General features: G+C 35.8%; 1 protein-coding gene across 1 annotated transcript in view; it reads right to left on the bottom strand.

The window, feature by feature from the left end:
* LOC150105492 (activating signal cointegrator 1 complex subunit 2-like) overlaps positions 1 to 16,021 on the bottom strand; it is a 277,206-nt gene that overhangs the window by 5,857 nt on the left and 255,328 nt on the right. Inside the window, exon 21 of the mRNA XM_090393972.1 lies at positions 13,357 to 13,488. Coding sequence (XP_090250098.1) covers positions 13,357 to 13,488 — 132 coding nt within the window. The remainder of the gene's footprint in view (positions 1 to 13,356; positions 13,489 to 16,021) is intronic.

Raw genomic sequence — 16,021 nt, 5'->3', positions numbered from 1 at the left:
TAATATCCATACCCTTCTTTCCACCTTCTCTGCTGTATCTGCATCACCTTGAAAACCAGGGGACCAGATCTAAAATGACCTAGGTGAAACCATACAGAGGCAAAATAACTTCATTATTTTTAAGTCAGCATTTGTCTTGATATTATTATTATTAGATTCCATTTGCAGTCTTTGCTATGTGATCCTTAAATTCAGCTTTCTTTCTATCTACAAGGATGGTCTGAAAAGTTCTCGGCCTAACAATGAAAAAACGAATTTATAATTAAAAAAAAAATTTTTTTTTTCAACATAATCTCACTTAAGACTAATACATTTATTTGAGCGAGGCTCCAGCGCCATTATCCTGTCCCTATAGTGGTTCTCAGTAAGATCTGCGAAATACCCCTCTACAGCTGCAATTACCTCTTGATTTGAAGAAAAATGCTGACCAGCAAGGAAGAGTTTTAGTTTTGGAAAGAGACAGAAGTCAGAGAGAGCCAAATCTGGGGAATAGGGTGGATGTTCCAACAATTCATAGTGCAGATCCTGTAATTTTCCCATTGCCAAAACACCTTTGTGGGCAGGTGCATTGTCCTGATGAAAGATGATTTTTTTCTTCTGCATACCAGGTTTGCAGAAGAAAAAAGTGGTTTGCCACTTCCCAGGTCTTTTCTTATGAATTTTTTCGTCTAGTCAGGTTAAAAGATTGGAATAATATTCCCCAGTTATTGTTTTACCCTTTTCAAGATAATTAATAAACAAAATACCTTTAGCATCCCAAAACACCGATGCCATGACCTTTCCTGCTGATGGAACCGACTCTTGTCTTCTGGTTGTTCTTTGGCGTTGAACAACCAGCTTCTGACCACTGTTTTGACTCCTGTTTGGATTCTGGTGTGTAATGGTGAATCCAAGTCTCATCCATAGTAATAAATCAGCGCACAAAATCAGTTTTATTCTTGTTAAAATGCTCCAAGCACTGTTCAGAGATTTTCATGCAAGTACGTGTTTGATCTGCTGTAAGCAACCATCTTGCCCAAAGCTTTTTTATTTGCAATTCTTCATGCAAAATATATCCTACACGTTCTTTTGAAATACCTATAGTCTCAGCAATTTCACACAATTTGACTCGCTGGTCATCCAATACCATATTGTGCACTTGATCAATGATTTCTGGTGGTGTTACACTTTTTGGACGTCCTTCACGTGGATCATCTTCAAGGCTGGTACAGCCACGTTTAAACTCGGCAACCCATTTCTTAATTGTCGAAAACGAAGGTGAAGAGTGCCCATAAACTTTTATGAACTTCGAATAAATTTCTTTTGGCGTTAAGCCTTCTTTTAAAAAGAATTTTATAACCACACGATACTCAATTTTATCTATTTCAAGGGATATAGAAAAGTATTTTCTATATCCCTTGAAATAGATAAAATTGAGTATCGTGTGGTTATAAAATTCTTTTTAAAAGAAGGCTTAACGCCAAAAGAAATTTATTCGAAGTTCATAAAATCAAACTACTTGAGAGAATGACTTGCAATTTCACATGGATGCTTATGACAGATATACCAACTTAGAAAAAAAAAATCTTGCAGATAGTGTTGCCATCTATAGTCGAGGCCGAGAACATTTCAGACCACCCTCGTAAACTCCATGATCCCTAGCATAATCAGTTTCATCTGAAATGACTCCACCAATCATACACCACTGAAGGGCTACCTAATTACACCAAAGTGCATAATAACTTTACTAACATCAAACTGGCATTCATTTTCACTTTCCACAATTCCAACCTATTAAAATTGTTCAGCAAGTGCTGCATGTCAGTCACATGCCTAGGATGACAATTTCCCCCATTTTAGGAATGGTGAGGCAGTTTACAATTGAGGTTAGGATGATGAAGTAGGACTTCAGTCCTTTGCTTGCATGTATATGCATTCATGTTTATACATGAATCTATGTAAACGGTTTGGTGTTTTCTCACTGGATCTCCTGTGGCTAGCGTTTTCAATCTCGTGTTGTGCTAAGCCATCTTTGCCTGCAGTATTTGATGGGTGGATTAAGTATCTCATCAATACTGTTGCCAGTCCCAAGCCTGGATAAAGGAGGAGGGTTTTGGCAATGGGTTAACAACCCATTCCTAGAAAAAAATATTTTGTTGAGAAGGCTAAACAATATGAAACCATACTGACTCTACAGAAATGACATATGCAAAGGAAAAGGTAACAAGAAATATGAAATTTGGAACATGGAATGTCAGGACATTATTACAGGCTGGTAAAATGCAAAATGTAGCATAACAATTATTGAATTATTCCATCTTATTTCCTGTAAGGCTGTGGCCTTACAAGAAATAAGATGGAAAGGACAAGGAGTAATTAATAAAAAAGATTATAAGTTATACTTTAGTGGTCCTATAAAACAAGGATTACATGGAGTTGGTTTTATTATAACAAAAAAGGTCTACAAATGAATATTAGGATTTACACCAATAAATGAGAGAATATGTATTAAAGATAAATTTCATAACATTACATTTATAAATATTTATGCGCCAATCGAGAATGCTGATGGAAACGTAGCTGAAAAATTTTATAATGATTTACAAAAAGCATGAAGGCATAGCAAAAAATGATGCTATTATTGTATTAGGAGACTTTAATGGTAAATTAGGGAAAGAAGATATATATATAGAGTTGTTTGGAGAATATAGTCTACATGAAGAAACTAGTGATAATGGTACTCATCAAATAGTAATAATCATCACTTCCCCCTCTAAAACCTTCTATCTGGCTAAGATATGTAGATGATGTGTTCTCTATTTGGTCTCACGGCCCAGACACATTAGATTCCTTCCTCAGTAGGGCTCGTATATGTCCCGTATTTTACGGGGATTGTCCCTTATTATGAGTTTGTGTCCTGGCATCAAAACTCTTCGGGACGCAGAATTGTCCCGTAATTTGGGGATTTGTGTTTAACATTCCCATTCTTAAACATAAAACATGTAATTGCCAAAAAATCGATATTAGTTATTGATCATAAAATTGTCTTATCAATTGACAATACTGACATGTTGCGAGAATAATGCAACTAGCAGATGTTGTAATAACTAAGCACGGCTTATTTGATATGACACAGATCTGTTATGAAACGTAATTAGTTTTATTATTTTATATGCCTTTAAAATGCTGAAGAGAAAGTGTGTTCTCACAGAAAAGCTAAGGACTGAATACCCTTTTATTATACCATGTAATTGTGATGGCAAAGTCGACGAGAAAGTGAAATGTACACAATGTAATGCAATATTCAGCATACAATACGGCGGTCGGTCAGACATCATGTAGCACATCGCTATGAAGAGACACAAATTAGCAGAAAATGGAAGTGGTAAAGTGTCAGATTATTTTTCTAAAAAAACAATGGGTGAAATGGAAAGAAATCTTGCAGCTGATGAAGCTACATTTGCATATCATATATGCATGTACAACCAGAGTTTCAGTTCAATGGACTGCATGTCGAAAATAATCCGGAAACTATATGACAAAAAGTTCACTTGCGGTCAAAAGAAGACTCAAGCTATAATTGTGAGTGTATTAGCACCTTATGGAATGGCTGTTTTCAGAAACGAACTTGAGAAAGCTAATTATGTGTCAATAATGATAGACAGTTCTAACCACGGTGCTTTGAAAATAGTTCCAGTTCTAGTTCGATACTTCATACTGTGTGAAACTGCAGACCAACTTACAGAATATGTATGGCAACTAGGGACAAGGTGGAATATTGAAAAGAAAGTTGTTGCCTTGTCAGCAGATAATACTAATACAAATTTTGGTGGAAGTTCCAGAAGAGGAAAGAACAATGTTTTTCATAAATTGAAATCAAAATTGAAGGAGTTGGTTGTTCATCCCATATCATAAATAATGCTATACAATGTGCAGCTGATACATTGCCATGGACGTTCAAGCTGTCATTGAAAAATTATATCAGCATTTTTATATCTATACTGTTAGAGTGCATACACTCAAAGGTTTTTGTGACTTTTTAAATACTGAGTACAAGACAGTGTTAGGGCACTCAAAAACGCAATGGTTGTCTCTATACCCTGCTCTCAAAAGGATGAATGAGATGTACGAAGTTCTCAAATCATATGTTCTTTCACTTGATAAACCACCATTGCTTCTAAAAAAATTTCTTTAGTAATCCAGTTTCAGAGCTAATAGCCACATTTCCAGAATGCCGATCTGAAATGTTTCATGCAACAATTTGTGCAATTGAAGGTGAAAAAGTCACTCTTGCTGAAGCAAAATCCATTATTGAAAGCCTCTTAGAGAAACTTCAGCAGAGACGAGATAATGATTTTTGCAACAAGGAAAGAACAGTCCTTACTGAAGGCATTAATTGAAGATGGACTCATCACTGAGAAGAATTATGGTAATTATAAAAATGAATTTTATAACACCTGTATAGAATACATCCAAGAATGATCTTCTGACACTCTTACTTTTGAAAGTTTGTCTTGGATTTTATTGAAGAACCCACAAGCCAGTCTCGGTTGGAAAAGTGTGCAGAAAAGCGTTAACTATTGAAGAGGTCTGCCCAAACACAAAAATCAGTGAAACTGAACTGTTTGATGAGGTGATGATCTTGAAAAAGGCAATCACAAAGAAGAAAGAAGAAATTAAAGCAAAATCTACAGGAGAAATTTGGTATGAATTATTCACCAGTGTTGGAGTAAATGAATTAACAAATTTGAAGAAGATTGTTGAGTTCTGCTGCTGCATTCCTGGCACAAATGCTAGTATTGAAAGACTGTTTTCCCGGATGAATTCCTTATGGACAAACAAAAAGAATAGGTTATCTGTAGAAACTGTGAAAGCTATGCTCATTGTTAAAGTGTTTTTCAATAAGGACTGTGTGGAATTTCATAACTTGGTAAAACATAATCATTCTTTAGTTGAGAAAATACAGTCATCTGAGAAGTATGTCACAGGCAAAGATCAATGATTTAGTATTGTTTAAAGTTCAATTTTAAGATTGCTATAATTAATTATATTCTTTTCCCTTTGCTGATGTTCGGAAGTAAGAAAAGCAATAAAATTTTCTTGGTTTATTCAAACTGAAAGTGTCCTGTATTTTTTTTTCAAAAATATATGAACCCTATTCCTCAGTCACCTCAATAGTCTACATCCAAGAATCTAGTTTACGATGGAAAAGGAAAATAACAATAGTTTACCCTTCCTAGACACCTTAGTAACATGCCTTCCTAATGGTAACTTTTCTTTCTCTGTATATAGAAAACCTACTCATACAGGTAGATACATTCACAAACTCTCCCACCACCATCCCTCCCAGCAATATGGCATTATTAAAACTCTGACCAATAGGGCCCACAATCTTTGTTCCAGTAAAACTGTCCTTTCAACCGAACTCATACACAACACCTTCCTTTCCAATGGCTATAATGACTACAGAATTAAAAAAATAATCAAGTCCTTCCCCATTCCTTACATCCGTGGTGCTTCAAACACGATTATGGTCAATCTGGCCTTGCAGACCATGTTTTGGGTACATCCCACAGGATCTCCTGGAAAAAAACTACCATGCTCCACTATAGTAAATTAAAAAAAGAAAGACTATTCTTTGAATCTGCATCTGCACTCAGGAATCAACCTAATTTAAACAAATACGGTTGCATTAAACTTCCCAAAATTTGGGAAACTTTAATTATCAGAGATCCCTCTTTACATCCCAGGCCACTTGCAAATGCCCATAGAGGGCACACCACCTAGATAGGACTTTAGTTTCACTTTGTATTGTATTTGTGTGTGTGTTTGTTACAAAAAGTTTTTGTAATCCCCAAAGATGTCTCTGTGACGGAGACGAAATATTAGAAGTATTAAAATTAGTTTTAATCCTTTCTCAGTGCGGTTAATATTCCATTAAACCTCTAACATGTATAAAGAAATTAATTCACTAGTACAAAATTTTAATCCTCAAATAATAGGATATAATAACTGAAAAAGAAGTCATGAAGAGATGGAAAGAGTATTTTGAAGAATTGTTATCAGAAGAAGAAATTAATGATGATGAAGGCAGGAATTTGAGTGAATTTAGAATAAATGAATAAAAAATAAAAGAACCAACTTATGAAGAAGTAGTTAAAATTATAAAACAGATAAAAAACTGTAAAGCACTGGGTATGGTAGATGGAATAAGAGGGGAGCTTATCAAGTAATGCTGGAAAACCATTATAGGGAAAAATCTGGCAATTAATAACTGAACTATGGAATGAAGAAAAATTACCAGAGGAATGAAAAATAGGAGTGGTTCAACCAATATATAAAAAGGAAGACAAACTGAATTGTAGTAATTATAGAGGAATCACATTGCTAAATGTAACATATAAAATTTTATCAAGTTTAATAAATGCTAGACTAGTATCATATGCTAAAGAAATTTTAGGAGATTATCCAATCTGGTTTTAGACCAAAGAGATGTGCCACTGATAATATATTTATGTTAAGGAATATACATGAAAAATGTATGGAATATAATATAAAATTATATAATTTATATATTGATTTTAAACAGGCTTTTGATAAAATAAATAGACAAAAAATGATTAATAGTCTTAAAAGATTGGGAATCCCACAAAAATTGGTTGGAATGATTGAAATAGCACTAGAAGGATCTAAGGCTAGGGCTAAAATATAAGGTGAGTTAACAGAAGCATTTGAAATAAGTTCCAAAGTGAGACAAGGAGATGCGCTGTCTGAAAGTTTAATTTGACACTTGAATATATAATAAGAGGACACAATATAAGAGACTATATTAATAATAAATTTCTACAGAGCTTGCAATAATTAGTCATACCAAAAAATTTAGAAAGCAAGTTTAAACAATTAGATTTAAATGCAAAAGAAGTTGGTTTACAAATTAATGAGCAAAAAACTAAATATATGCAATATGGAAGAAATGGAAATAAAATAGCCTCTAAACATAGTATAGATAGCTATAATTTTGAATCAGTAAATCATTTTAAATATCTAAGATTCCTAATAACAATAACGAATAACATAGAAGAAGAAATGAATAATAGCTGGAAATATATGCTATCACATGCATAAAGGATTATTGGGTAGTAAAGCTGTAGATAAGAATTCGAAACTAAAAATTTATAAATCGGTTATTAGACCAGTAATAACATATGGATGTGAATCATGGACTCTACCCCAAAAAGAAGAGAATATGTTAAGGATTTTTGAAAAGAAAATAATGAGAAAAATTTATGGACCAATTAAAGAGAAGGATGACAATTGGAGAATAAGAACAAACAGTGAAATTAACGATTTAATAAATGGAGAAGATATTGTTAAATTTATTAAGGCACAAAGAATAGCATGGATAGGCCAATTAGAAAGGATGGAAGAAAGCAGAGGAGTTAAAAAAATATATAAATGGAAAATAATTGGACAAAGAAGAGGAGGAAGATCTAAAAAGAGATGGTAAGATGAGATTGAGAAAGACCTTGGAATTCTCAAAGTTAAGAATTGAAAAGTATTGCACTGAATAGAGTAGAATGGAAAAATACAGAGTGCAGTTTGCACGAAAGTGAATCGCAAGAGAGAGATTTTTTTTTGGTGGGGAGAAAAAAGTTACTTCAAATATTCACCAATAGAGAGTGCTGTACAACATTCATCATTTGCAAATACGTGCGAATGAGAGTTCTATAAAACACAGGATGTATTGCTGACAGTTTGTAATGAATCCCTAGTCATTGGGGCGAACAGAATTGTTTTTGTGGAAAAAAAAAAAAAAATTGTTGCTGTGATGCTTACTTTGGTGGATTAGGCATTGTTAGTGAAGTTGTCTTACATAAGTGGGGAATTGGTAACGGAAGTTTTATAAAAGTTTCGAATGAATAAAGGTTGAGGTCCTATCACTCCTGCCAGACTACAGTCTCTAATACAACGTTTCGAGAAAACTGAAAATTTGTCAGATCACCCTCGAACATGCAAACCAGTGATGTGGTATTGCAAATGAATGCTCTAGCGGCACAATCAACAAGCGGTGTAAGCAGTGCACAGGAAACTGCAAGAATCACAGGCATATTGAAAATTGTCAGTATTCCGCATCCTTCATGGTGCGTAAGAATCACGGCAACAATTTTTCTTTTCACAAAAACAGTTCTGGTCACCCCAATGACTCCGAATTCGCATGCCTTCATTACGACCTGTCAGAGGTACACCCTTCATTTTATAGAACTCTCATTTGCACGTATTTGCAAATGATGCATGTGGTACAGTGTCCTCTATCAGTGAAAATTTGAAGTAAATTTTTTCTCCTCATCAAAAAAAAATCTCCCTTCTTGCGATTGACTTGTGCAAACCACACTCTAATATATCAATTTTTCTAATTTTTATGAATTGTTGAAATATTTCAGAATTTATGGGACATCCTATATTGTGCAGCAAGCCAAAACCTATAAAGTGCTGTAAAGCTAAAAGAAGAAGTTGTGCTAAGCCAGATTTGTTAGGTTTGATGTTCAGAGACATTAAGACTCACCATTAATGCTATGTAGTGTATACAAAATACCATGCTCATGCAACTTGCCTTACTATGGACAAACAGGAAGATTAGTCAACAATGCATCTCTGAATATGAAGACCATATGAGAGAGGACTTGAAAGTATTGTTAAAGGTAGCGAAAGAAAAGAGTGACAGAGTTAGAATGATGAGTCTGTTGCCGCAGTATGACAGAGAGGAGTTTAGAAGGAGGGCCATAATCGCAAATGACATTATGCGCAGGTTATGCAGACGGTGTGGTGTGGAATTCGTGGACATGTGGAATGAGTTTGATGGGCGAAAGGACTTATACAAGATGGATGGCCTGCATTTGAATGGACTTGGTGTGCGGAGACTGGAAAAAGTGTTGCTGAATGAAGTGAAAATGGATGTGCAGAACCAGGGAAACTAGAACTACCAAGGATGGGGGGGGGGAGTGGATATGCAGACATCAGAGATAGGGTTAAGTGTAAAAATGTATATAATGTACCTGATCCAGCACTAAGGACAAAAAATGGGAATGGGACATTTAGAATAACGCATCAAGATAGGGGTGGGACAAAGGGATAACTGCATTTCATGTATACTAATGCCAGGAGTATTAGGAACAAGAAGGAAGAATTTTTGGCCTTGATTGGCTCTTCCTGGCCACAGGTTATTGGCATTAGTGAAACATGGCTGACGAAAGATGATATAATAGTTAGTGGGATAGAATGTGTAGGTTATAGTGTGTTTAGGAGGGACAGAGAGAATAAAATGGGGGGAGGGGTGTTATTGATGATAGCTGATGAACTGCAGCAAAGGAGAATTGAAGTTGTATTGCAGGATAGTGAAAGGAGCTCATTTGAGGCTATTTGGTGTGAGATTGAGACTGGCAGAATAAAATATACAGTTGGGTGCTGCTATAGACCAGGTGATGGAATAGATGGTGGAGATAGTATGCATAAACAAATTGATGAAATGAGTGGAAGGAGGGTAATTATTATGGGGGATTTTAATTATGGTAACATTGATTGGAAGGAGGAGAGGACACATGTGAGGAAGGAAATGGATTTTATTCAATTATTAAGGGATAACTATCTGAGACAGCATGTAATTGAAAATACTAGGGGTGTGAGAGTGCTTGACCTGGTAATAGCATCTCACAATTTGACTGTAATGAATATGACCATGTTGCCACCTATTGGTGAGAGTGATCATAAGGTCTTGACCCAGGGGGGGGCTAAAGGTGTGGAAATTTTGATTAAGACAGGGTATATGTGGAATTACCGTGCTGGCAAGTATGACAAGCTTAGGAGATTGCTTGGATCAGTGCCATGGCATGTACAACTGCAACGCCTGGACGTCGATAGAGCATGGGAAGTGGTCAAGGATCATTTACAGGAGGTAATGACTGATTGTATACCTAGGGTCCGAATAGTAAAACAAGTAGGGGTTAAATGGATGAATAACACCATTAAGCTTGAGCTGCAAAAAAAGAAACAACTGTGGAGGGAATTTAAAGAAAAGGGTGACCTGCAGGCACACGAACGGTATAAAGTGCAGGCCAGAAGGGTAACAAGTGTGGTAAAAATAGCAAAAGCCGATTATGAAAGGAAACTAGCTATGCAAGCAAAAGAGAATCCCAAACAGTTCTTTCAATATGCTGCAAGCAAGAAAAAAACTGTACATAGCAAAATGATTTTAAGGAATGACGATGGTAAGGAGGTCACTGAACCAGTTGATATAGTGGAGTTACTGAGCGCGCACTTTGCAAAAGTATATCATCCAGGTGGTGACATTGAAAAAATGAAGGAGCCATTAGTTTATACAGGAATTGTGATGAATGAAGTGGAGGTGAATAGTCTATTACAGGACCTTAATGTGAATACATCTGTGGGATTGGATGGTATACCGGCATGGGTCTTGCGTGAAGCAGCTAAGGAATTATCAGTGCCCTTGACCATGTTGTTTAATCTGAGTCTCGGGTCTGGTTTAGTCCCGAAGGTGTGGAAAGAGGGGAAAATAGTTTCACTGCATAAAGGAGGATCCAAGACTATGGTTGCAAATTACCGACCGATTAGCATATCAGGAGTTGTTGTCAAGGTCTTGGAGAAAGTAGTCAAGAGAAAAATACAGGAATGGATTGATGAAAATGAGATACTGTACAGGGGACAGCATGGCTTTGTAAAGGGTAGATCATGCCTTAGTAACTTGCTCAAGTTTTATAACAAGGTGACGGCTGAACTGGATAAGGGAAATGGGTTTACAGTGATACTGCTGGACCTGGCAAAGGCATTTGACAGGATACCACATGGAATTCTAATCCGTAAACTACAACATATGGGAATGGATATAGGGTTGGTGAGATGGATAGGTGGGTGGTTGATGGAGAGATATCAAAGAGTGGTTTATTCATGAGTGGAGTCCAAAAGACGGCCTGTGACTAGTGGGGTGCCGCAGGGTTCTGTTCTTGGACCACTGCTGTTTAATCTGTTCATTAACGATATAGGGAAGGATCTAAGTGGAACAGTTCATTTCTTCGCTGATGATGCAAAGTTGGGGAGGCGATAGTGAATGCAGAAGATGTCAAAGTCTTGCAGGATGACTTAGATAGATTGGAGTTCTGGGCTAAGGAGAATGGATGTCAATTTAATGTGACAAAATGTAAGGTTATGCATTTTGGGATGAAAAGATTAGCAGCAGTATACCACATGGGTGGAACTGTACTCCAAGAGATTGATGAGGCCAGGGACTTGGGAGTGTTGGTGGATAGGGAGATGAAGTTTAGGGGGCACATTGCGAAAGTAGCTAAATCAGCTCATCAACTCACTTGGTTGTTGAAAAATACCTTAACGAGCAGAGACAAGCAAGTTATTGTACCTCTGTACCGAGCCTTGATAAGACCTCATCTTGACTACTGTGCCCAGATTTGGTCACCTCAGTTCCTTCTTAATGGGGAGGAGGTGGAGAGGATCCAGAGGCGAGTGACTAAGATGATAGCAGGTCTTTGGAATGAACCATATGAGAACAGGTTGAAGATTTGTGGGTTGCAGAAACTGGGTGATAGGCGGAAAAGGGGAGATATGATTGAGACATTCAAATTGCTAAAAGGATTCTATAAGATTAATTCAGAGGATATTTTTGAGATCAGGACTGGTGGTGGGAGAACTAGGGGACACCTATGGAAGCTGGCCAAGAGTGTGGTTAGCAGTGGTGTTAGAGCTGGGTTCTTTACTTTTAGAGTGGTAAATGAATGGAATAAGCTGCTATGACAGTGAGCGAGTTCAAGGCAAGGTATGATAGATACTGTGAGAATGTCGTATAGTTGTGTGAACACGATGTTTAGGGCCTCCCTCGATGAGTCTAAGGACTCCCTGGAGTAGCCCGAAAATAATAATAATAATAATAATAATATCTAGCTCATCAAACTCCACAGGATCTAATGGGAAAATGCTAAACTGCTATATATGTTTGTGTTTATACATGAAGTCAAATTTATATAAGGAAAGTCTGAAGCCTTACTTTATCAACCAAAACTCAATGATAACACTGCCTCACTATTACTCAAGTATAGGAATTCTCAAGGTTTTTTTTAACTCCAAATTATCCAATTTAATTTTCTTTTCAGCCCAACAGTTTGTAACTAATTAATACAGAGGGATTTTAGTGTAATGTGTGTGTGTGCTCTACCATTTCTTTTAATTAAATTCCTTATTCCTGCTCCCTGTTCACACCCATGATGTCTTACGATATGCAAGATGAAATATCTGTATCATAGATTTTTTTTATGTGGTACATGTGCGAGTCTATAATAATGGCAATAAAATTTATTTTCACTAGCTGCTAATCAGGCAGGTCTGTGACAAAACCCCCCATCATGTATTTCATCTTGTTAAATGAAATACCAGATAGCTCCAAATCACTGATTCATGACACATTATTAAAAACATTTCATTTTTTTTCTACTGATTGGATTGAAATCCTCTGATATCATTAACATCACACTCCCCTCTTCTTCTTTTTCCTGTCTAGCCTTCGCAAAAATATCAGACCTTTTTACACTCAACTCCAGTTTGTATATCTACAGCCATAACCACAATTTATTACTATAGTATACCCACAGATACAAGACCCTTCGACACTTCTGCACATGTCAAAAGAAGGAGAATCCATTCTGATAATAGGGTAATCAATCTGTATTGTGCGATGAGTGTTAATTATTACACATCGGAAAATTAACTTCTCTTTTTGTAGTTTTTAAAGTGGTAACTATTTTGCTTGTATAACAGTTGGAAAATTTTATGTATAAAGCATGTGATTTCGCGTGTTGGTGACCAATTCGTACATCGTCTTATTTCTTTCTCCCCTTCAACATGAATTGACTCTTCTTGGCAGTCTGCCAACAACAGCTCTCGCTTCTGTGGTCGGATTATACTTTGAAAACCTCCCCAAATCACATATGTCAAACAAGCAAGCTCCTATCCACGGTTTGACTTAAAAATACACAGCAATAACTTTTCATCCTATACATTCATCCTTTCCACTTCATATTTAAAATGTATTTTCTAAAACTTATGTTTATCAGTTTTCCATTTATTCTCAATTCATCTGAGAGTTAAGAATAAGTGGTGAGTGCAGTAATGAAATCTCCAGAGTTTCAAATTTGGTTATGAGAATGATCAGCAATAATCTTAAAATTAATGTTATCAAATTTGATTCATTTGATGTCATTATAACACATATGATCATCCTAATATGGTACTATATATAATACATTAGAACTCTTTAATAGCTAGATAATACTTATAATAAAAAAATAAAACATTACTAACTTGTAAAGGCCCCCATTCTTTTTCTACTTGATTGGTCCTTTCTATTATGATTGACACGAGAATCTTTATGCCGTTCTTTGAAGCGACGATTTCTTAAAGTATCTTCACTCTGTCCTTGTCCACGAGGTTTACCTATCAACGAAATAAACAGTATAAAATCAAGATAGTAATACATGTGAATTTGTGCCAATCTTTTATAAGATGTGAGGTCACATTTCACATGACCTCACATCTTATGAAAAAGTATGGATGCCAAGGGTCCTGAGACAAGATCTCCAAACTTTGATCTGTTCCCTAAGTTGAAAGAGCCATTCTGTGGGAAAAAACTTCACTACTGCTGAAGTGACCTACACTTATCAAACACACAAACAGGTTTGTTGAAAAGAATACAAGATTTACCCAAATGCTGGACAGCAATGATAAGGCAAAATAGAGATTATACTGAAGGTCTGTAATACAATGCATTTCTTTAAAAAAAAAAAAAAAAGTTTATAGTTAAACACGAAGTCCAGTGTGCAGAACTTCTGGAAATCCTCCGCTATGGCAAATACTATTATATAAAATAAACCTGCTAACTACATATAACAAACTGCCAAATATTCTTCACATTGTAACAAAATGCCAAAGAAAACTCACTATAAAAACCTGTAACCTATAAACATTTACATGATTAGAAAGAAATTGTTCCTATGGTCCTGGTAAATTTGCTACAGAGAGAGAGAGAGAGAGAGTGTGTCGACCACACATACAATTTCATTGTGGATTCATGATAATATGCTTGTATATATCAGCAAAAAGTTTTGATAGTACAAATAATTTTAGTAATTTTCATGTGGTCAAACTGATGTAAAGAATAGAATTTATATCATGAATAATTTGCATTTTTCTCTTCATAATCAAAACAGCGAGTCAAGCTACAAGACAAATGGCAGCCATTCTAAATGCATAGTTCAGTATGGGTCAAGAGCATTCTGTTATCACTTATAAGCTTAAATGAAATTAAGTCACTGGTACTGTCAAATGAAAATTGATTAATTGTAATATAATTAGTTAATTACACTCACTTGATCCACTATAACAAAATGATGTGCTATGAAGGATTCTGGAAAGTTCCATAGCAACAATACTATTTTAAGATATATTGCAAATAATGAAAGTTCAAAAAAATTCGCTATAACGATATTAATATGCCAGAAGATAGCATTATAGTTCCCACACTAATATCATTATTAACTCAATAAATTAGTACATAAATTAATGCATTTGTGCATAAATATTTATTGAAGGAATATTTACATTTAATTTAAAAATGTCAGAGAGAATGAACAAAAGCAGAGGGTTGAGGATTGCTGAGATTTCTTTTGTAAAAAGCTGATGGTGGCGTTGGACGTGGCAAGGCTGGTGCACGTTGCAGCAATCTGTTCTTACACTAAGAACAGATTGCAGCAATCTGTTCTTAGTGTAAGACTGGTACGTTTGTATATACAGAAGGATTTTTTAGAATGAAACTTCATTTTAATTTTGATCCATTCTCTCGGACATTTGCATCCACCTAAAAAGAATTTTTAAAAATAAGAAATAAGCATATCAAAAAGTATAACAGTGTGCAATTCTAAATCCCAACTACAAATTCAACCTCTCCACACCGTAGCAAATCTGTCATCAAAAAGACTCAACTAAGATGCCAGCAATGCCTTAAGCCTCGATCACAATTTTGCTGTAGCACCTAAGGAAGTGCTGGTGTTAGGATTAATATGCAATGGAGAAAATAAAATCAGTAACCAAGCCCCTGAAACGGCAAACAACATCGGACTTGACATCGCCAATATTCTTTTGCAGTCTTTGCCTTCGAAAAGTAACCTATCTTCTGGCCAACTTGCTGCTCTCAGAAAGCTATGAAGAGATAAAAGTATCATTATCCCCAGAGTGGATAAGGGTAATGCCACAGTTGTCCTTAACACTACTGAATACAATTATAAAATGGAAATTATTTTCTGAGACCGCTGAATCTATATCCCACTAGATTATGACCCTACCAAAACGCAGGTTAACAAATTAAAACCCTACTTAAAAAAAGTATCTTCCTGGCCTCCACCAAATTGCTCAAACTCTTCACTTCTTACCCCCTTCCTTTGAATATACAGCTTACTAGAAAAATCCATAAATCCCCCCCCCCCCCAACACACACACACCTCCCAAGACCTACAGTAGATGCCACTGATTCCACATGCTAAAAATTATCAAAACAGATAGCAAACTCTCTTAACCCCCCCCCCCTCACTAGTCACAACCATATACATAAAATCTTCCTATCCAATGGCTACAGTTCATAAAGAATTTTAAAACCTTCTCTTTGATAGGATTTCAGGAATGCCATCACCTTTCTCGTAAAAAGGCTTATACGTTGGTTGCAACATGATTACTAAATAACTTAAGAAATTCACAACGTATACTGGAATATAAATTAAAATAAACTTTAATATATACTTCCTATATTTTGGCAACGTCACGTTGACATCTTCATGGGAAATAAGATTAAGACGTGTACGCAGGCACTAAAAACGGCAAATGAGGTAGAAATGAGAAAACTACTATTTTTCCTGAAGTCCTGATGGTGCCCCCTAGCAGGCTATATTAGGTATTCTTGGCTGTTGGGCTGACTCAA

The sequence above is a fragment of the Typopeltis vanoorti genome, chromosome 6, assembly GCF_054136105.1.
Source record: "Typopeltis vanoorti isolate ZY-2024b chromosome 6, IOZ_Tvanoo_1.0, whole genome shotgun sequence".
Lineage (NCBI taxonomy): Eukaryota > Metazoa > Arthropoda > Arachnida > Uropygi > Thelyphonidae > Typopeltis > Typopeltis vanoorti.
Note: the sequence above shows the minus strand (reverse complement) of the source record. Positions and strands in the feature narration are given on the sequence as shown.